At 40.9% G+C, this 21,323-nt stretch overlaps 4 protein-coding genes and 1 non-coding gene across 29 annotated transcripts in view; 3 read left to right on the top strand and 2 right to left on the bottom strand.

The window, feature by feature from the left end:
- The first annotated feature begins 841 nt into the window (after positions 1-841).
- On the top strand, positions 842-6,548 carry LOC110835103 (uncharacterized). Of its 2 annotated transcripts, XM_022075000.2 has the most exons (6): positions 844-1,099; positions 1,176-1,398; positions 1,645-1,776; positions 2,592-2,658; positions 5,537-5,656; positions 5,773-6,548. In XM_022075000.2, exons 1-6 carry the CDS (start codon positions 876-878, stop codon positions 5,865-5,867), a joined length of 861 nt encoding a protein of 286 aa, XP_021930692.2. In that variant the 5' UTR covers positions 844-875; the 3' UTR covers positions 5,868-6,548. The 2 variants fall into 2 exon arrangements, with proteins under 2 accessions (XP_021930693.2, XP_021930692.2); XM_022075001.2 differs by lacking the exons at positions 5,537-5,656; positions 5,773-6,548 and adding an exon at positions 3,644-3,801 and having other exon boundaries at positions 842-1,099.
- Positions 3,808-14,394, bottom strand: alien (COP9 signalosome complex subunit 2 alien). 6 transcript variants are annotated; one of them, XR_002544788.2, is made up of 11 exons: positions 14,130-14,394; positions 13,846-14,040; positions 13,572-13,697; positions 12,499-12,681; positions 11,628-11,859; positions 10,538-10,676; positions 9,781-9,971; positions 9,218-9,359; positions 8,681-8,847; positions 7,729-7,838; positions 3,808-3,945 (listed from the first exon to the last, which is right to left on the bottom strand). XR_002544788.2 is itself a non-coding variant. In XM_022074989.2 (9 exons), exons 1-9 carry the CDS (start codon positions 14,181-14,183, stop codon positions 8,703-8,705), a joined length of 1,407 nt encoding a protein of 468 aa, XP_021930681.1. In that variant the 5' UTR covers positions 14,184-14,394; the 3' UTR covers positions 8,613-8,702. The 6 variants fall into 6 exon arrangements, 5 of the variants coding, with proteins under 5 accessions (XP_021930681.1, XP_021930683.1, XP_021930682.1 ...); XM_022074989.2 differs by lacking the exons at positions 3,808-3,945; positions 7,729-7,838 and having other exon boundaries at positions 8,613-8,847; XM_022074991.2 differs by lacking the exons at positions 3,808-3,945; positions 7,729-7,838 and having other exon boundaries at positions 8,613-8,847; positions 11,628-11,802.
- On the top strand, positions 4,498-4,560 carry LOC147874844 (small nucleolar RNA SNORD36). The gene has a single exon (XR_015533699.1). It is a non-coding gene; the product is annotated as a small nucleolar RNA SNORD36 (small nucleolar RNA).
- A 93-nt stretch (positions 14,395-14,487) lies between the features above and the next one.
- On the top strand, positions 14,488-15,838 carry LOC110835108 (ubiquitin-conjugating enzyme E2 N). Its single transcript, XM_022075007.2, has one exon. It carries the CDS (start codon positions 14,627-14,629, stop codon positions 15,080-15,082), a length of 456 nt encoding a protein of 151 aa, XP_021930699.1. The 5' UTR covers positions 14,488-14,626; the 3' UTR covers positions 15,083-15,838.
- A 1,394-nt stretch (positions 15,839-17,232) lies between these two features.
- LOC110835085 (uncharacterized) overlaps positions 17,233-21,323 on the bottom strand; it is a 33,997-nt gene continuing 29,906 nt past the window's right edge. For 14 of the 19 annotated variants that reach the window (XM_087342738.1, XM_087342737.1, XM_087342736.1 and 11 more), the window contains 7 exons: positions 20,589-20,675; positions 20,083-20,247; positions 19,820-20,002; positions 19,184-19,396; positions 18,512-18,631; positions 18,156-18,296; positions 17,233-18,060 (listed from right to left, as the gene is read on the bottom strand). In XM_087342738.1, coding sequence (XP_087198864.1) covers positions 17,938-18,060; positions 18,156-18,296; positions 18,512-18,631; positions 19,184-19,396; positions 19,820-20,002; positions 20,083-20,247; positions 20,589-20,675 — 1,032 coding nt within the window. In that variant the 3' untranslated portion in view covers positions 17,233-17,937. The remainder of the gene's footprint in view (positions 18,061-18,155; positions 18,297-18,511; positions 18,632-19,183; positions 19,397-19,819; positions 20,003-20,082; positions 20,248-20,588; positions 20,676-21,323) is intronic. The other 5 variants (XM_087342732.1, XM_087342734.1, XM_087342746.1 and 2 more) reach the window with 2 other exon arrangements.

Genomic DNA, 21,323 nt, shown 5'->3' with positions numbered 1-21,323 from the left:
ATTGAAAACAAAATTCTAGGGAGAACAGTCAAAACTGAGAGACAAGAAATAACAATAATAACTGCATACAACTTATTTCAAAAATCTAAACAGAAGATACCACTTAAATGGACAATATAAAAACTGGGTATGGATTAGATTCAGCTTGTTCAGGTAGGAGTCTACTAGTGAGATCCAGTAATACAGCAACAAACATTTAGTGGGTACCACAGACCAAACAGAATTTAACTAATCAAACCAACTCCACAAGAGGAACTTTGCTCCATGGAGTTAATGAACCTGTCTGACCTCAGTGCTTTTCAGTCAATTCATATACAACGTTATTAAGTAAAGCTTGTAAACTTGATTATCAATAATATAATTGCTGCTGTATTAAAATCATAAACCTATATGTCTGCAGTAACTGTACAGGAATCCACAGTTCTAAAGATAAGGTATACTCTGTATTTGTTCATGAAATGCAAATTATCCTCTCCCCAAAATTAAATCGTTAAAGCGGTAAAAAGCAAACGTGTGGTGGTAAGATTTCTCAGCAACGTTTGAAAATCTGCGCCATTACTATTAGAATGTGGACGCGTGTATGGTAACAGAGTAAAACGAGAAAACACTTACCAAGAAACAGAATATCGCAACAACGAATAGAGGCTCAAATTCTCATTCATTCTTAAAACTAGCTCAAGAAACATACGAACTGCATTTTATCTTATAATAACAGCATGACAACGCTACACACATCACTACTTGAATACCGTCAGTAATTAAACTCCCCACCCCAATTAGAATCTGGCAGGAACGAATCACGTGGCATTTCGAACCTTCTGCATAAGTTACTGTGATTGGTCGACACAAGTGACATCTTATTGGACCTGGATCGTATGTTTTGCTGCGTGTCACCTTGTCTGCTAGGAAAACTCAGGTCCCGAAATTTAGAAATGTCTTTAGACAACATGAGGGGCAGTTATGGACGTTGTCCACCATTCCTCGTTGCGGGGTTATTGGTCGTCTGTATTATTTTAACCTTTAATTGGTGGTCCTTGTCTTCTCAAAATTACGATTTGATCAGACAGATAGAAGAGTTGGGCGAACAGTTGAAAATAAGGTGAGACTTCATACGAATTACTGTAGTTCAAATGTTTTAAAGTTAGAATCGCATTAATATAATTAATTTCTGGTAGTTCCGAAGAACAGGATCTATGTGTCCATCAGCGACTGTCAGTGGAGGGACGGGTGAAAGTCTTGGAGGACGAAATGGCTCAAGTGAGAGTCAATTTCGAACAGCAACGGACAGATAACGACGAAATGAAGAAGACCCTGGACACCAAGGACAATGAGTTAAAAGATATGAAGAAGCAACAGGACAATGACCACAAATCTGCTAATTTATGCAAAACAGAACTGGTATGTTCAAAGTTACATATTTGTATAGGTTAGGAAACGGAGGGTGGTAGTAGGGCGTTGAAACATAAACTTAGCATTTAATACAGAATTGTGGCATAACAAACAAAATGCGGATAGTGAGTAAAAGGCATTTCTGAAAATTCCAACCTCTAATTCACTCAGTATCCACTGGTCAGGTGGCGCTGGAAAAGCGAGTATCGTGTCCATGTATCTGACCCCACCGACAAGTGTGTGCCTTTTTTGCAGGAGTCTCTTAAGAAACTTGAGATCTCTAAGGATGGAACAATCACTTCATTGAGGCTTGAGAAGACCCAGTTAACGTCCCAGTTGGATGAAATAAAACAGGAGCTGCAGCAGATGCAGGGAAAACTGAAAGAGGTCAGATAATCAAGACACGCGTGTCATCTTCGATGCCCCACAGTATTTTACTAGAGTTTTGAAATGTTGAGCTGATGAACATGCAAGAAAGTAATAGCTCTATCAGCAAAATTAAGGCTTCGTCTTGGATGAGTGGGGTTCGGTTGCTGGCAGTGGCACGATGCCTGTCACCACATCTATACCATCTGTCTGGTGCCCAGCATCCTGGGTGAAGCTGATTCCTAATTCTAATGTTGAAACAATGCATGGAGATTTATGCCTATAACTTCTATATCCCTCCATGAATTATGCTCAAGTGCATAGGCAGCTTCACTTTTTACATTTATACGCTGAACATTTATTTAGTAGTTGGTAAATCTAGTAAATTGTTGTTGCATTTAACTTTTTGGAATTTTTAGTTTACCAGTTTTACAAAATGTATTGAAAAGTTCACTCTCATCTTCACGTAGAACTGTCATTGCTTCCTAGACTGTTTTCTTCATCCTCTCCCAATTCCGTATCAATAGAATTGGGCACGTCTTCGGTAGTCCTTGCTGATAGTGTTCACAAGAGTTTGTCACTGCTTCCTGTCTTCAGCCAGATGAATCCAGTCCACACACTGTTTCATTAAGACCTATTTTAATTTTCATTTCCCTATCTGTGCCTTGGTACCCCAAGCGCGTTCTTCTTTTCAGGCGTTCAGTCTAGTTTTGTACGACTTTATCCTCTCCTACAGATATGCTTCCTGTTCCATCCACCATGTCATCCTTGATTTATCATCAAAATGGTGTTATTTACATGTTTGCATTCCTAAGCCATTTGTATTGCTTGTACAGGTTCAAGCAGCTCTCAAAACAGCGTCCAAGAATAAGCAGCCGTCCACTCCGAAAAGGCTGCCCACAGGTAACAGTGGCAAGAAACAATAGTCGAGTTGTGTTAGCAGACGTCAGTCCAAAACTAAGCGTTTGCACCATGACATATCAAATGATCTGTGCAGCACCAGCATCTTACAGGTTGAATGGAATCAATGACCATGAACAAGACAGGTTTATAAAATTGAAAACTGAAAGTTGAGGTAAAAGGGATGAATGAGTGAGGAATGGAGGAAATTACACAACATGGAGAGTCACAATTTATGCTTTTTTTACCTGGCAGCAAAACTGAGGAGGGTTATGATGGGCTCAGATGACAGAAAATTCTTCTCAGAAGATGAGAGGGTAATATTAAAACGGACCCTACTGAAATGGTGGATCTGACAGGCTCAGGATCATGCGCACTTATGTGTGTTGGTAGGTAGTAGCAGTGTTTAACTTTCAGGTTGTACTACCAGAAAGTTAAGAGGCAGGAAATTTTCTTTATACTGTAGACTGCTCATAACACTTGCTTGAAGAAAGTTTTACTTTCTCTGTACATAACAGTAAGTCACATACATCTGTAACAGGAAACAAAACAAACTGACAGTTCTGGAAAAGGAAGTTTTTCATCTGAACTGGTCTATCAGCAAAGTTCCACTTTTCTAATGACATTACAGGTAACATATACCAAACACTGTCCAGCATATTGCGTTCTTAGCAGTTCTGCACACTCATTAGCCTTGATGGGGGGGGGGGGGGGGGGGGGGAGAGACATAAACTTGAAAATAAATAAATATCAGTGCATGGAGAGATGGGGGAAAAAAGCAGAAAAATCTCAACTGGCATAGCTGGTCTCTGAACAAAAGATTTCAATCAGAGACCTTCTGAATATGAAGCATGAGTGCAAACCACTCGGCTCTAACACGCCCTATGTCTAAGAATGTTGGCTCATTAGTATCCTGTGCTGCGTGAAATACATTCATTCACCTTATCATGTGGCGGGGTTCATAAGTGTCACTGCTGGTCTGTTGTAGCCCGTCTGAGGGCCGGGGAGTTGCGCGAGGTGACGAAATTGCGCGTGACGGTGCCAGGGCTCAGTGGGATTGTGCATCATGGGGGGTTGCCAATCCTGCCCCAGGACCCTCCCGAAGCAGTCCGCCCCTCGCCACGATTCAGCGTGACCAAACTCTGACACTACCCCACAGGTAGTATCACGTTCTCAGTACCACCAACATGTGCCTGACAGACATCAGCATGGTTGGTATCCATCTTCTGTTGTTCTCTCTCTCCCAGCACAATTTTGTCATGTTGCACACTCCTCTAATTGCTGGGTGTACTTTGATGTGGCACGTGAAAAAGAAAGCATCACATACAAGATTATACACACTGATGAGATGGAAGAACAAAATGATTATACTGCAGACACACAATGACAACATGTCAAGCCGACCCTCTCCTTTCCTGACTTATAGATCAGCTGAACATTAAATGGACTTTGCTACATCCTTTAAAAAATAGTACATTACATATAAAATAATTACCAGCAGAGATAGTGTCATCACTGAAACGGAACATTCACAAATAAAAATTATGCATGGTGTATGAAATAATTTAAATTGTAATATGTATCCAGCATCTTCTCAGCTTCTGGGGTTTGTAACATGGTTCAGTGTACTCATTTTTGAGGCATGCAGCAGTCAACTACAAAACTTCATGGTCTACTGCTCACCATTCCACAAGATTAAATTGAAGAAATCTAGTAGTAATGGTTGGGGCAGTGGTTCCCAAATTTTTGTTAATTTTGGTCCACACTGCTGCAATACAACTACTTTACATGAAACTGAAGTCAAACTTTTAAAAAATTTGTTACAAAAAAAACACAATACCATTGTCGTGATGATAAAAGACTTTTTATCTGAAATATTTTTTGATAAGGCAAAAATTTAACAAAACTCAAGGAAAAATTATGCATGAATCTATGCAGTGTGCTTAGTGACAAGTTTGAACGTGCATCAAGGCCAATGAGGTATGCAGAACCACAAATAATACACTTGGAAAACGTGTACTCCAGAACACAGTACGCCATTTTATAATAATTCCACTCCATTTTGTTTATCCATCTGACCAATACTACACGTACACAATATTGACTCTTCTTTGTTTAATTGTAGCTGATGTTTTGGCAGACATGAATAGTAAACACACTATTCACCAAAACATTTGATAGAAGTAAAGTGTGAAAGCCGATGGTGATGCCTGTCTTCAGAATGCCGTGCGTCACAGTGTTCAGTGCCTCTTTTCTAGGAAAAAGTAAGAAGCGGACCTCATTCTAGTCCTCTCATGTGGAGTGATACATCACTTTCTGGTGTCACTAGATGGTCAGTCAGGGAAGAGCACAGATTGGGGGTGTAGTACTGGGCAGAGTGCCTGGACCTGACATGAAACACGGAATACAAGAAATACAGATCAGTGAGCTTTGCAGTTTATACTCTGTTCCTTGTAGTGTCGGGGTGATCAAATGAAGAAGGATGAGATGCCCAGGACAAGTAACACACATGGGAAAAACAGGAAATACATACAAAATTTTGGTGGGAGAACTTAATGAAAGAGACAATTTGGAAGATGTAAGTGTAGATGGGAAGATGGATTTTATGGAAATAGATTGTGAGAGTGGGAGGTGGATGGAACGTGCTCAGGTGTGCGCCCAGTGGGAAGCTACTGTCTGAGTGATGTTGAATCTTTGGGTTAAGAATGTTAATATTAATGTTAGGCTAATATTAATATACATCTTGGAGAAGTGGGTCATTGTATGAGAACTGAATTGATTCAGGTGTCTGTGGTGGCAAATTTAGTGGCCAATGTATTTGACATTGGAACACATGTTTACAGCTGCAAACCTTTAAAACACTTGTTCTGTGCTGCTGCAGACCAGCCTCTGAAGCCTGCCGACACTGGCGTGGCGGAGGGCGGAGATCATGAGAGAGGTGGAGGACAAGAACAGGAGAAAGCAGAGAATGAAGAAAACAATGCAGGGGAGAGGGGCGATGGTTAGTACAGACAACTAACGCTGTTTCACGACATGTTTCTGCCATAATGGCAACAACTACAGACTTCCCCATGGAACATATTGTACCCAGATATGAAACTCACTTGTGTTTTGCAGAAATGAACCCAGAGGAAGGTGCTGGGGACAATGGTCCAGAAGGTGCTGTGGGGGAGGAACCAGTGGCAATGCAAGTCGGAGATAATCGGCTGTAGTGACTTTAACACCTTGAATTTGGTTTCAGGATTGCTAAATGTATCTTTCCCAGTAGAACACAAACGTGGGGATGCCTATAACAATGAATTGTTACAAACGTAGATGATGAAGTGTTAATAAATAACCGATCAGCAAGTTGGTCTAGTGGGGGATCTCAAGATGCTTTGATGACAGACCTAGCAAGAATTAAGGTCTCAAACTGAGTCCCTGAGGTGTGTGATTCTGAGGTCATTCGATCACTGTGTCACAATGTGCATACAGTATTAACATTAACTTATTTCATGTGGTCAATGGACGTTTGCTATCAGAAAGTGATAAGGCCTCAACATGCTACACTTGTAAGTGAAGTGTCAGTGAGATATATAATTTAATCTGTTGATATGATTGTAGACTCAATTATTGTTTTACAGATGTGGATGTGTGTAGGCACCAAAATCTTTTCATTATTTCACAAGCTGGCATGAGTGTAAACTGGAAATAATATTCCTTATACAATTAAATAATGTAGACACACTCTACAGACTGGAATATCTGCAGAAACACAAGTGTTTTGTATGAACACCTTAAACTGCTGCACTGCAGTTCATGAGTGTACCTACAAGTGTATTGTTTATAACACATTATGAGTTGTATTTCTGATACACATGTGAACACAAATAAATCATCTTATTTACTCACTATTATCTCGTTTTTATCTACAAAGTATAACACTTCACTCTGTTTAAATTATGGGATGGTACGCTACTGTAATAGTATATAATTATGTATAAGAACACTGGCACGGGTACTGGAAGATTTAGCTTCTCGATACAAATGTCCTCTTTCTGTACTGAGGGATTGTTGCCATGATGAGCTACAGTTCTGTCCCTAGAATTGATCTCTCAAGTAAAATTCTCATGCATATTCAAGAATAATTTGTAATATTTTCAGTAATAATTGAAACATGAAATATCCATATTGTACAGGCACTCTTTAGGATGATATTGAAATAAATGTTAAGAATTAGGGTGTGGATGACAGGATTCATCTCTCAGCACATAGACTGTTGGTGGGGTCTCACGGATATGGTAATGAACCTTCCGATTCCACTAAAGGTGAAGTATTTCTTGATGAGATCAGCGACCACAGCTTCTCAAGGACCCTGTTCCATCTAGGCATGTATGGGAAGAAGTTCTACAGCCTGAGATGAGAATTTCCCGAAGATTTCTGTTATTCCCTCTGAGCAAGATAACGTATTAAACTCAAACCAAGTGGTAAAACAATAGTTCTACAAATTTCACATTTTAAATGTTGAGGATGAAGGCAGAATATTCTGAACTTTTATGGTAGCAAGTATTTTCCAGATTTAATCGTGTCACATCCCCAGTACTTAAATAATCAGACTTATCTGGTGCTTCAGGAAAGTTACTGTTGGCTCATTTTCATCTATGATATGTTAGAGAAAAATCAGTACAGGACCAACCAAAGAAGTATTTAACCATGCACCATTACCAATATTACTTTACACTCCATTGTTTTGATGCAGGAACTAACAGCACACCACTGCATAATTTAAAGACAAACAGGAAGCGACAAGTGAAAGTCACAGTAATTTGTTAACCCTTTCACTCCAACACTTGTCAAAACTGGCTGATCCCTACTGCAGCAGGTGTACTGTTACCTCTACACAAAGAAGAAAACTCTGAACAAGTTCCAACTTACACCGACACGTGGAAACTGCATACAGCAGACTGTCATATAAACAAAGCGCCCGTCTCACACTCTACACCTTGAAATACGACAGCCACTAACTTTTTGTGTAAGTTTCCAATTTTCATGACACCCCGTAGAATGCAACTGAAAGTCAACCAAACACCATACCTTTTATCCTTATCTTCAATGATACCAACAATACAGCCATGCGGACTTTCGACGTGTGAGAAAACTAGGGTGCTTTAATGTACGGTCCTGAAGCTTTGTATGATGGAGCTCTGAAAAACATGCAACTTTTGTTAAGGACTCCAGAAATGTAAGATGGCGAACAGAGCAACTGATGTTATGACAAGCCACTGTGGTTGGACACTTGAAACTACATCACAGTGAAGAGATTACTGGGGACAGAACATCAAGCAGTACCTTGGTACTAGCACAGTAACGGTAAAGAGTGACCAGGCACCATGAAACAGCAGGTGCGCCAAAACAGAAAATGTAAACAGAGGCCCATTACTGTTCTTATCATAAGACATGTAGCTTTTTTAATCTCATACATTGCATATCTTTTGAAGAAGACTGTTCTCTGGGTTGTTGCATCAAGTAATGTGATATAGGTTTACTGACATCTCAGGGGTGCTTGCTGCCTCCATCATCAAGGCAATGATAGCTCATCAGTGAATATCTATCACAGTCCATTGCACAACAGCCCAGAAGACAGCCATCTTCAAATTCACTGCTGCAAGAACCTGAAATCTCACTCTGTCAATCCGTTCCTCCCAGTTCAACCTACCTGGCAGAAGGAGTAAAGACACCCCACATACAAGGTGTGAATTCCTTAACTTTAAGGTTAATATAAGCACAAAATTTGCATTCAAATTATGAAACATTTCCAATTTCAAGTACTGTGTTGTAATAAAAAAATCTTTTATTAAACTCTACTGTGTTAAAATTATAATTGCAGAAACAGTACACGGCGGCTGTGTCCGCGTATTACAGGTCATGTACGATTATTCCGCAGAAGGATTATGACCGATAAATCACCTCAATTACGATTAAACTGCGCATACAGAAATTTTATTTTACAGTTCATAAATATCATAACAAATCATAGATACATAACTTTGATGGGGAGATTATAAAATTCATGCCATCTTGTTGACAACAGCAAGGTGTAGTGTTGCCAGCTGACTTGTCCACTTGTCCAAGGCATTGTAACGAGCCGCACACACCGACTGTTTGTCCAATTCTAGAACCTGATTCACCTGGTCGATACGGCCGCGTATTGTACTGCAAAAAATAATACATGTTACGGAAATCTAATGCAGAACCACTAATTACAAGGTCAAAATGTATAAAAGTGGGTTACTTCCTGACAGCTGTACATCTCCCAACTACTTAAGGTGGTGCTGTTGGTTCATTATGTGATGCTATGCAGTAAATACATCCACTTCTTCCACAAGAATTTCTATGTACAATCGTGTTGTAATATGACCACATATGATAAATACTCGCACTACAAACATCTCAAAACCAGCCGAACAAGAACATGGTTTTCCTTGAGCAGATTTTACACCAATCAAATAGGCTGCATTATGAAATGAAATAAATTTTTATTTAAAAAGCGCTGTTCCCTTTACACGTGGCACCCGCCACCTACCTGTCCAGAATGCAGGAAACAAGGAGACTCTCCACTTCACAGGCGTCTATGTTCAGCTCCTTTGAGATGAACGGGATGTGTATCCTCGTGTAAGGGGTGATCAACTTGATAAGCACCTGCGTGCGGATGTTACGAAGGAGGTCTGCCACAACAGAGATATCACTTTCAGACAGCAGTAGGTTGACCAAATGTGTTTACTGCATAAGAGTTTAGAATATACTGCACACAACTGAAAATTTACGACACACTAAAAAAAACATGGCAGGAAAAACAGGAAGCAAGATAATCTAGAGGGAGACCCGGAAAAGACAGAACATACCGACACAAAAAGGAACAAGGTGCAACTATGCCAAAGCGCACAACTCAACACCACAGAAGGACTTCAAACCCACTGACATGACACTAAGTCACAAGTACCATGCTGCACATTCTGAGCTGTCTTCACTTGCCTGTGCTCTGCTGTTTGTGTCGGTACGTTATATGACTCTGCTATGAACTTGAAAATTAGTACAGATGAATGAAGTAACCTAATAAATTTATCATTGATGCAAACGCATGCACACCTTCAATATGTTCCCGTATGAAAGGGTCATCCATGATGTTACGACGATTCTGCTTCAGAATAGTCTCGAACTCGTTGATGTCGTTGTTCTGGTAGGAGGAGACGAGGTTCGTCATAGCCAGAATCTCGGGATCATTCTTGTAAGGTTTTGCTTCCTGTGAGTCAAAAGGGTTGATGCCAGACTTCATAAGCCTAAAAGGAAGAAAGTCACACAGGCACACCTACTACTCTGACAACTTCAGTGAGACGTTTGAGACGGTGAAGAAATTCTCTGTCTTAACGGAACTCAAAGATTCTTTACTATGAAATGAAGGACCAATCAATGAGTCCTCTTACTGAGACAGTTCAATGCTTCATGCAAGCAATTTTACTAGAGATTACAGAAACTCGACTCCAAACGTTACTGTCACGGAACAAAAGCAGAACATTCTTCAATTTTCTGTCTGCACCTAACAAGTGGTAACACTGTAGTTTACACAATCTGAAGTCATAAAGTGGTCAACAGCATAGAATTTAAGTGTTCTTCACTACTTTGAGCTTAGCATTGGGAAATGAACATTCTAAAATAATTTCATTACTACGTTTTTATTCCAGACAACTAAAAATTTCTCATCAAAGGTCTGCATTTATCCCTCATATGGCGAGTGAACAAGCATGTCTCTGGAGCCCTCCTTACATGTGATACATATTTCCATTATTCTTTAAAACAATCCCAACTCAGATGTCATGACCTTTATTGAGACCACAAGAATACTCACATGTTTGCCAGCACAAGGTACTTCAAGCAGGTTGTACGGCGCGGACTGCCCGACTCATCATAGTTCTTGAAAGCCTCAAAGAAGTCAGTGTGAGCCTTCTCAAACTCCCCCTCCCGGAGATGCATCTTCCCACCACACTCTGCAAAATTCAGCAGTGCCAAAGATGATGACTAATTCTTCCTTCAATGTCATCTTAATGCTCACACAACTGAGATATTTAAAATAATCAGACTTCACCGTTTAGTGACTTCCTTTCCTAATGAATCAGTACAAGGAACACAAAATAAATTCCAAGACAAGTATAATTTTATTTTCCATCATGTAAACAGGCTGCTGACGTATCCAGAAAAAACAACGGACGAGTTTCCGCATGTCATCATCTTGTTCAAATCTCTAAACTCAACTCTTTTGCCATTCCACCAAAGAACACTGTAAATTGCATCTTGAATATAAGGACAATGCTGAATAATCTTGCACGATTTCCTCAAGAATTTTCTTATAGGATTCATATCTCAACATAGCAAAAGTCTGCATCAGTGACAGCAAAGTACAGAGGGCCATCCCTGTGTACACCATGCACGGTGAAAAGTGCACTGTCACTGCAGACGGCAAACAATTATTTTCAAAACTAGAAACTGAGCACTGAGAAATTTCATGACAAAGCCGAACACCTGCCCGCACAATTATTATCTCATATGACAACAGAAATAAGTCACTAATAAAATTCCTTTTTCTACCACTAGATATCAGGCATGTTCAACAAGAAAATGCCTGGTTTCAACATTTCATTTGAAGAAGAAGAAGAAAAACAGGAAATTAATTGTGTTCATCAAAGATTATACAATTCTTTGGTGACTTATTATTCAGTTTCAGAGGAAACATAACGATGAATGGCACGAAAAAACAGCTGTGAATGTTAGGGAAGTACTAATTTGGATGGAAGGTGCTAAAACCTGAATCCCTGAATTTGCGTTGGACAGACAAAGAAGACCTTGAAACAGCTCAGCTGGAATTTGAAGTCCAGAATATTATCTTTACATCGACGAGTTCGATGCAGCCAGTGTTTAAGAAAATGAATGTGAACGCTCACCTCGGATGACGCCCATGATGAGAGGGTGCGGGATAGCAGACTTAATGTGTAACGACTGCTCGTACAAGGTCTTCAACTTCTTGTTATTTTTCTGCGCTGTATACATCTGTATCTCAAGGGCATAGATTTCCAAAAGTTGGGTGCCCTTCTTCAAGTCATCCTCACCTTCATCCGTCTGCAACACGAGAGATGGGGCAGATTGAAAGCAGCAGTCTTCCCAACACATACAACACTTGGGATAAAACCATACATCTTGTCAGTACCACTAGCTTCCAGGTAGAACAAAAACAAATGCATATACTATATAAACCAAAAACATTAACTGAGACAGCGACCATGAAAGAATAGCTGCTGGGAAATAAAGTTTATACTACGGATATAATGTGCTTCCTTGTCTGCTGCCTCTCCCACCCCTTCTATTTTAATTCTAACGGCATGGTTTTCTCCAGGCTACGGCAATGGAACATCAACGCTACCGAGCTACTGATGGCATTACTTAACGAACTACAAACAAATAAATAAATAATACACTGAACAGTATCTGATTCTTCTGAGTTGTGACACCATACAGACTCATAAGTATAAACTAACATTTCAGACAAACATAATTTCCATCTTCAAGGTTGAAACAGCAGACCACACAGCATCAAAACCGAGAACAACATTACCATCTTCATTACCATGGGAACCTCAAAACTGACAAACGATTTATTTACAGGTGCTAGATGCTAGGTACTAACATAAGCTATTCTAACCTACCACCCATTCATGCTTCGCTAATTTTGGGTCAACCAACAAGTATATGCCTCAACATCTTATAATATCAGAAAAGATGAAGGTGTTCACCCGTTATCAAGAACCAGTTACTCACTTGACATGACTGGTGGAGCTGCTTGAGAATCTTGGCCAGTTTGTTGAAGTCTGAGCGGTCAAAGTACAGTTTTCCAAGCTTTGTGTTTGTCTTGAACCAAAGTCGGTCATTCTTCGCATCTTTAAGAGCTTCTAGTGTAGTTTCGTAAAAGTCTTGCAGCAACTCCATCTGCAACATAACTAACTAACTAACTAGATGGCTTACCGAACCCGAAGGTTCATCACAGAATTAACCAAAGCCCTCCACCGGTCCCTGTCCTGGGCCAACAAAATCCAGTCTCCTTCAACTCCTATCTCCCACGGATCCCGCCTGAGATTATCCTCCCATCTACGTCTAGGTCTCCCCAGCGGTCTCTTCCCCTAAGGCTTCCCGATCAACACCCGGTGCACACATCTTGTCCCATCCATGCGCGCTACATGTCCCGCCCATCTCATTCTTCTCGACTTAATCACCCTGACAATACTGGGGGAGGAGTACAGATTTTTAAGCTCATCATCGTGCAGTTTTCTCCACGCCCCATCGTCTTCCCTCTTAGGCAATCTGTGTTCCTCCCTCCGAGTGAGAGACCATGTTTCGCACTAATACAAAAAAAAGCAGGTTTTGTATGATTTAATTTTCAGGTTCTTAGAAATCAGACGAGAAGACAAAATATTTTGAACTGAGAAGTAGCAAGCATTTCCAGAATTTAATCTCCTCCTAACTTCCTCATGAGTATCTGCAACATAACAACTTCCAAAATAATGGAACTTCTTGTCTGCTAACAGCAAACATTGCACACGAAGCTACTGGGCCTAAGAATCACTGTGGACAAAGTGGGGGTTAAAAAAAATACACAATCATCGCCCTGATGGCGGAGGCAGTATGACCTCTGAAACGTTGGCTAACATCAACCAGACTACACAGCGCAACAACCCAGAAGACAGGAATCTTCATACACAATGTACTTTTAAGAAGAAATATCTAACCACAATTTTTGTTCTGCCCAATTATGTATCAGAAGATGGAAACAGATCCAAACACCTCAATTTCCTACACTTGATCAGAGAATGTTCACACTCAAAAACACAGCTTACATTCTTGGATGTGGAAATGTAGTCAAGAATGGAGTTGATGGATTTCTCACTGTGGTTGCGTGTTACCGCGCTCTTAATGTATGTCAGGAGCTGCTTGTAGCGTGCCATCATCTCCCGGTAATTACTCTGCAACAGTCGTTCGGGGTTAGTATAAAGTAAGTACAGTAACTGCTCAAATAAACCAGAGATTATGTAAATACATAGTTACAGTATTTAAAGCTACTCTGTCTGTTGATGTACACCACAAAATATAAAGTATTAACTGTATACGAACCAGTTTAAAGTTTATTTTTATCATCTGTTTCAGTGCTTTGAACCCCCATTCGCCCTTCTCTCCTCCTTCCAAGTCAAGCACTTTCTGGAAGGATGCAAGGGCTGCCTTTGGATCATCTTCCTTCAAAGCTTTGGAGTTGTAATACTGATTCTCTAGATCTACATCTGGTTCAGAGTTGCTATCTTCCGAATATTCCTATAATCATAAACAAGTTAAATATTGCTGTAAATTTCATTTTATCTAACAAATACGAAATCTAACACACAGTGATTTATATCACTCACCAAACCGTAATCCTCCTCCTCTTCACACATAAAATCGTCTTCAGCATCAGACATTTTACTTTATTCACAAATTTTGTGGAAGTAATAATACTAAATAAATTAACACTTAACACAAATCAAGACAATCCACAGCTTACTGATAATTTCGGGCGAAAACCGGTGAATCCATGGAATCAAAAATATCACTGAAAACCACAGAGCCAACCCCAAGAAACAGACTTCAACGAAAAATAAACAGGTCTCACAAGTCAGAGAAGACGGGGCGCGTTCAAGTAAGCTTAACAAGACAGGACTCGACATTATAGGAATTCAGCTCCAAAATGTATTGATGCGACATCTGTACAATAGAAACGGGACTTTGAAAACAGAAACGAATCGGTGACGTTTTGTTGCAAATTGTACTACCTCCAAAAGTCTACAAATCGGAGTGCGGCTTGTTAACGTATACCATTTTTGTTCGGAAACTTATAGTTTGAATTTCTTAGAAGTGTTTCAAAATGACAGCTTTACCTCGGAGAATAATCAAGGAAACACAGCGCTTGATGCAAGAACCAGTCCCTGGGATCAGTGCCGTGCCGGATGATAGTAACGCCCGATATTTCCACGTTATTGTCACCGGTCCAGAAGATTCGCCCTTCGAAGGAGGACTATTCAAGCTGGAACTGTTTCTACCAGAAGATTACCCTATGTCAGCACCTAAAGTTCGTTTCATCACTAAAATCTACCATCCTAATATTGACAGACTTGGACGTATTTGCTTGGACATTCTAAAGGACAAGTGGAGTCCAGCTCTACAAATTCGAACCGTGCTTCTTTCAATCCAGGCCCTTCTCAGTGCTCCAAACCCAGACGATCCGCTGGCAAACGATGTGGCAGAACTCTGGAAAGTAAATGAAGCCGAGGCCATCCGCAACGCGAAAGAGTGGACCCGAAGATATGCTATGGACAATTGATGTGGAACTGGACTGATTAATAGATTCCTGCATGGGCCAATTTATATCACTGTCATGAAACAACACACATTTATGTTTTAATTATGTTACGTTAACTTGGGGGGTAAAAGCTAATTTGCAGGTAGGGAATTCCAATCAGCTTATCATCGTTTATTGCTATTGGGTCACTGCCCACCCATGCAGGGCTCTGGAGATATCTGGAAGAGTTTCAACAGATGTATAGCCCATTTGCAAATTACACAAAGAAGGTTTCATAGTCCCATCACATTATGTCATTTGCAAATGGCTTCAAAATTCTCTTAAGGAGTGAATAAAATCACTGTTATGTCAAGTATCTTGGCTACTTGTAAACTATTTTCCATTGGTGATTTTCTTTCTTATCGCTTAAGATGAGAGTTGTATGTATTTCCATGACTGTAGCAAGTTTTTGCCAAACTGAATTGTTTAAGCATTGGCATTATGAAAAACAACTCATCCAATAAGTTTTGTTTTTTACTTGGCCTAAAGGCTGCATTACAGCAAATTGGTTTAGGTATTTACAAAATAAAGAGCATATATATACACATATGCTTCTTCTGTCTCAACACAGTTTTTATGTTATCACGTATATTATCCAGTTACTGATTTGCGGTTCCATGAACCTGTAGTTTGTGCGCCGAAGAGCGACGGCTGTTGTTTATATGTAGCAGAATGTGCCTGGTTCATCAATGTTGTACAGTTCTTAATGATTTGAATAAATTAGCCATAGGAAGCCAAGACAGTTGTGTGTTTGTGCTGCAAGACGAACGCCGACAGTGCCTCAAAGTGATGCTCTATCCATCCTCATCAGTATTCACATATGTGGGTAGGGACATGTAATCTGACAATGAGACCTGCAGTTTAACAATTACATGTTCTCAGTGTAGTAGAACTTATCCTTTTCATCTAAACGTAGAAGCAGCGGCCACTCATTTAATGGTACTGCCACAGGCTCCTGTTCATATGCACGTGGGGCACTTCAGGGCTTGAACATTTACTATCTTGAATGCAAATCCTTTACTCTTCAAAAACAAGTAGTCTCATAGGCTGCATGGGTTGTGCTGTAATGCTTATAACTGCCATTCTTGAATCAACAGTTTGATGTGCTTCCATCTTATTCCTAACATGTCTTAGGCCTTTGCACTTTCATGATGAGTGTCACCTGCGTGGAGTTTGTTTGAGGATCACATTGGTAGGTGCATGTCTTTTTCACCCGTGATGATGTCAGAAACTGAGCGAGAACCATCATTTTGAAATTGCTTGAGCATTCCTTAGCACCAGTCCACTTGTGTTATGCCATGTAAGCTCATAGGTAGTTATGAACATTTTGGGGAGCATACTGTCTCCATCTTCAGCCCTGAACAGGTGATCAGTAAACTAGACATTGCATATCTCACAGAGCATACGAGTTTAATTTGTGCAACTCAACTTCATGCTGAGAATTGATGCATTAATTAACACTGGCTTATCATTACAAACACATAAAATATAAATTAAAGAATTGTTAAAGAATTTTGTTTTAGGTACAGACATACATACTCATTGTGCAGACCTAAATTTCATGAATCTGATTAAGAAGTGGAAGTTCTTTTAAGAGTTTCTGAACTCTTAGTACCTACAAAATGATGATGGTAGTGTGATGGATCACAGAATTCACCAAGGATGTTGGTAATTAACTCAGGGTCTTCCTGCTTTTGTCATCTGCATAAGGTAATGCAGTTTTAAGCTAGTCAAAACGTGTGCCTGGAGGAACTGGGATATACCACAAAAATCTCATCGCGATATCTGGATCCTGAGCTGAGAATGAACACTAAATCATTCAAATGCCAAACATAAAGGCAGAACTCTGAATGGCAACACTTTGTTGGATCCCATTTTGGAGTTATTCAAAGTACAGATTTAGCAATTATGATAATACTTAAAATAGGACATCCCAGTCCTTCACACGCAGTATCCAATATCTGACGCCACATGACACACAGATGATAAATCACAATCTTCTCCAAAATTAGCCTGCAACCTTGAGATGTAAGGATGAAGGATAAAAATTTTGGAAATCAGAAAAGAGACAACAGAAACTGGAGGTTGCTACATGACTTCAGTTAACATGGCAGGGACAAAGGACAGAGCAATTCCAAGCCAATAGCATGTACTTTATTTTGTTGTCTAAGCAGAATAGTAGAGTACATTATCTCCACTTACAAGTCGCAGGTGTAGGGAGCTACATGTGTCGCAGGGTCTCTGGTCCAATAAATAAATGACGACAGGGGTGTAGATAGCAAGCAATACCATTTATCACTGGGAGCCTGTCTGAAATCTTATCCTAATACCTTATAAATAAATACACACTCCAAGTGGCCCCTCACTGCTGCATATATCACGCTACACATCTCTAGGAATGGCCAACTTCACCACACACCCAACTAGAGGTCTGTGGCACCCCCTTCTGCATGAATAAAGGCAACTCTGGATAAAGAGACAAACTGACAACAAAGGCATCACTACAGGCCACACATGGCCCACAAGTTGGCCATCCCTGTGTTGAACTTGGAATTAGAGTATTTTAAGAAGGAGAAATCGAACCACTACAGAGGAAGGTGTCCACTGCCAGCACTAAGCAAATGAAAACAGATATGGGGCCACTGCTCAATATGTATGCTCCTGACATGCCCCTCTGTTCAGACGCCCGGACGTGTCACGGGCAGGCACTTCATCGCCACACATGTCTCTGCAAACCAACTGTCCAATAATGACTGACAACACACAGAAACACAATCTTTGGAATGTAACAAATCCCCATGAAGGAGAGAAGGCTGGGGTAGATGTGACAACTCTGACTAGATACACACTGTGGTGAGTGGAGCTGGTAACTCTAGATGTAAACAGGCGTCTCTTGCCCTGTCAGCAGCCGGAACATGGATGTTGGCATCGTCTTCATGAGGATCTGCAAACACAGAAATCTTATCAGGGCAGGGGAAGTTGGTCTGACCTGCCAACTCCCATACCTCTGTGCAAGCCTCAAACTGGTAGTGAAGCCAGCAGATGGCGCACTTACTTCTCCGACAGAGGTGGCAAGCAGATTCACGATCTTCTCATGCGGAACGGCGACGACGCTCTGGTTGTTTATCTCTATGATGCGATGCCCCACTCTCACACCACCTCTCTCCGCAATGCCCCCACGCAAAAGGCTGCAAATCTGAGGGGGGAAATTACACTTCAACCTTTTAAAAAAAGGGCTCCTCACTTCAAAACATAGCAACGAAAGGTTTAAGCTGTTGAAATTTTAAAATATACGAGTCCTGTGTTATGATCTGTCAGCTTCCAATCTCCTCAGCATGCACCTACACAACTTGATTTGACGTAAGGCAGGACACAGTCACAGCTGTACATGCACAGAAAGTTACCACCCACCACTCCATTCTGCACGCTGAAGCCGAGCTGGTATTTGGTGTCTGGTCGCTTGATCTTCACCTCCACCACTGGAGCACATGGCACCACAGTCAACTTCACCACTGTCTGAGTTTTGGTGTTCTGTAACAATTACAATCAAAGCAACTGCCCTCATACTCTTTATGCTCCAGGTTGTGTTTGACAAGCTTTGACCGGACTGTTGGCAGCCATCGGCTTCATGTGTGTGTGTGTTTCAACCCACAAATTCTAGACAGTGTTGTATTACAGATTCACAGGCATAATGTTACCATTTATTAACAATTGACAACTCAAAACACTGTTTTATTTCTATTTAGCATCTACATGGCTTGTATAAAGTGAAGCTTTCGCGGCAACTGACGTTGATGAAAGATTCTCGGGTTACCAGCCACATCAGGTAGCTGAACGGCGAATAAACCATATCTTCTGCCAACGTTTCGAGAACAATCTCTGCACTCATCCTCGGGGCTGCTGGGTAACAAATCTGTTTTGCATCAGGGAGCACGCCAATGAAAACGTTTAACTTCGATGTACAATCATAGATATTTAATTTTCAAAGCTTTAGGGATAGAAAATCAATTGATCTGATACGAAAGATGGCCTGATGATGATGACCTCCGTTCCCACTGCTTAAGCAAACAAATCATCCCACACCTTGATGTAGTTCTGACATGTGGAGAGGGGAAGGCCCACAAGACTGACACCATTGATTGCGATGATCTGGTCACCAATGTTGAGCTGCCCACAACGAGCTGCTGCCCCTGATGGGGCTAGATTGGCAATCACCACAGTTGGAAGCATGGATCCCCAGCCAGACTCAACAATCACGACACCAAGGATCTCGCCCTTCGCTTTGGGCACCACGACCTGAAAAACAATCACCACAATGACAACTAGTACATTCACAATGGTTGAGACTCAACACACAGTTTATGAGGCAGCATACAAGCATAAAACCTAAAAGCTGCTACCTTTATGAATGAAATAATCTTCCGTGGAAAATTCTGTGGTCACCATTTCAATGAAACAGGCACTGCACGTGATGGTCAGCCAGTTCCATCCACCACTGATCCTCACAAACCATTTCCCAAATATTCATCTTAGTATCATCCCAAATGTCCATCTAGATGTACTAAATGGCTGTTTCAGAGAGGATTCCTCACTGAAATTCTGAAAATATTTCTTGTCTCTCCAACCCAAGCAACATTTCCAGCCCATCAGAAATAACCCCCTTCACTTCACTACCCTAATATGTGGTGACCTGTATGAACAATCAGATGTAGCACTGACCTCCTTTTGCATCTCTTTCTTAGCGAACATCTGGAGCTCATCTCCAAAGATCTCCTGTGAGTTCAGTACCTCCTGGTAGTCCATCTCTTTCACAAAGCTGTGGTCCTCAATTCCATTGGCTTTCAGGAATTCCATGTACGCCACTTGGAATGCCTGCCCAATCGACTGTGCAATGAACTGTGCCTGTAACAACCGCACGCCCTTTAGACGTGTCCTGGTAGCAGTCAGGAGCATGATCATTTGCTGCTCACTTGTTCCCTCACCTCTTCACTTTCAAACACGTGACAGATCATCTTGGGTGTGCGGTTGATTTTTGGGGCTTCTTCCACATCGTGAGGTACAAACCTTCTGCGTGCCATCAGTACCACCAGGTCACCTATGTCTGCTATATATGATATGGTGCGCAGCGCGTGGTCCATCATGATTTCCTGCAAGCCAAGTTAAACAAGGAATGCTGTACAGACAAATCTTTTATATCAAATTAGAAAATGTGAAGGGAAGAAATCACCTAAGGGACTTAGGCACAGATGGGAAAATAATATTAAAATGGACTTTAGTGCAATGGGGTGTGAAAACATGAACAGGCTTCAAATGACTCGTGACAGGATCCACCAATGTCTGATGTTGTGAACATGTTAATAAACATTTAGGATCCACAAGAGCACAGAATTTCTTAACCAGCTGCATTACTATCAATTGCCCCATGCAGTTAGTTAATTATCTACACCAAAACAACTGTGCTTTTTAATACAGTGTTGTTAACACACACCTTCAGATCTGTGTTCAGTACCATTATCTTCTCTGTCGAGATAAACAAGTCCACCTCTGTACTGGGCTGCGTCTCCCCTTCTGGTGCCTGCGTCGACAGAACAAGTACAACTTGTTACATGTATCATTGCACATACAAGGAAAATAGATGGTACAGCCAGACGAAGTAAAATAACCTTTAGATTCTAACAACGATCCATGCCACGGACATTCGTTACGGTTGAGAGGACTGCCTGAGCCTCATGCTTTTTGCCCTGGGGTAAGAGACACTTGGTGACCTCAGAGCTGATCTGGATACATAAGGCAAAGAGACAAATCCTTACTCTGCTAGGAAATGAATCCTAGTTGTCTGTAGCTAGCCACATTAATTACCTACTAGCAATTCCTATCTGGCTACTAGATATCTCTTTTATGATGTAACACTTAGTTGTTATGAGTCAGTAACAAATCTCTCAAGTACAGGGAAGGTGGATTAACCCTCCACAAGGTTCAGCCCTCACAGGTAGACAGAAAAACACTGCTTCCCCTCACAACTTTACATCAACAGAGCCTAGGACAAGCGACCACCAGGATCAACACTTGCAACTTGCAAATCTCATACACAAATGGACGCCAACACTGTCCACCCTTTCTTATACAAAACAGAGTTAGAATTCACTTTCTGCAGGTTTCTTTAGTTTTCAAAAGATGTGCGAAACTTACCAATGCCTGCAAGTCCACCAATAGGGCAGCATGA

This window comes from Zootermopsis nevadensis, unplaced genomic scaffold (assembly GCF_977971745.1).
Source record: "Zootermopsis nevadensis isolate Lab colony 2312 unplaced genomic scaffold, Znev_1.0 Znev_ptg000004l, whole genome shotgun sequence".
Classification (NCBI taxonomy): domain Eukaryota; kingdom Metazoa; phylum Arthropoda; class Insecta; order Blattodea; family Termopsidae; genus Zootermopsis; species Zootermopsis nevadensis.
Note: the sequence above shows the minus strand (reverse complement) of the source record. Positions and strands in the feature narration are given on the sequence as shown.

What these genes read in the sequence shown, in the direction of transcription:
- LOC110835103 (XM_022075000.2), top strand. Translation starts at nt 876, where the DNA reads ATGTTTTGCTGCGTGTCACCTTGTCTGCTAGGAAAACTCAGGTCCCGA. An exon ending in ATTTATGCAAAACAGAACTG is followed by an intron (nt 1,399 to 1,644) that starts GTATGTTCAAAG and finishes CCTTTTTTGCAG; the next exon opens with GAGTCTCTTAAGAAACTTGA. An exon ending in TGCAGGGGAGAGGGGCGATG is followed by an intron (nt 5,657 to 5,772) that starts GTTAGTACAGAC and finishes TGTGTTTTGCAG; the next exon opens with AAATGAACCCAGAGGAAGGT.
- alien (XM_022074989.2), bottom strand. Translation starts at nt 14,183, where the DNA reads ATGTCTGATGCTGAAGACGATTTTATGTGTGAAGAGGAGGAGGATTAC. An exon ending in TAAAAATAAACTTTAAACTG is followed by an intron (nt 13,698 to 13,845) that starts GTTCGTATACAG and finishes CGACTGTTGCAG; the next exon opens with AGTAATTACCGGGAGATGAT. An exon ending in TACCTTGTGCTGGCAAACAT is followed by an intron (nt 9,972 to 10,537) that starts GTGAGTATTCTT and finishes TCTTCCTTTTAG; the next exon opens with GCTTATGAAGTCTGGCATCA.
- LOC110835108 (XM_022075007.2), top strand. Translation starts at nt 14,627, where the DNA reads ATGACAGCTTTACCTCGGAGAATAATCAAGGAAACACAGCGCTTGATG.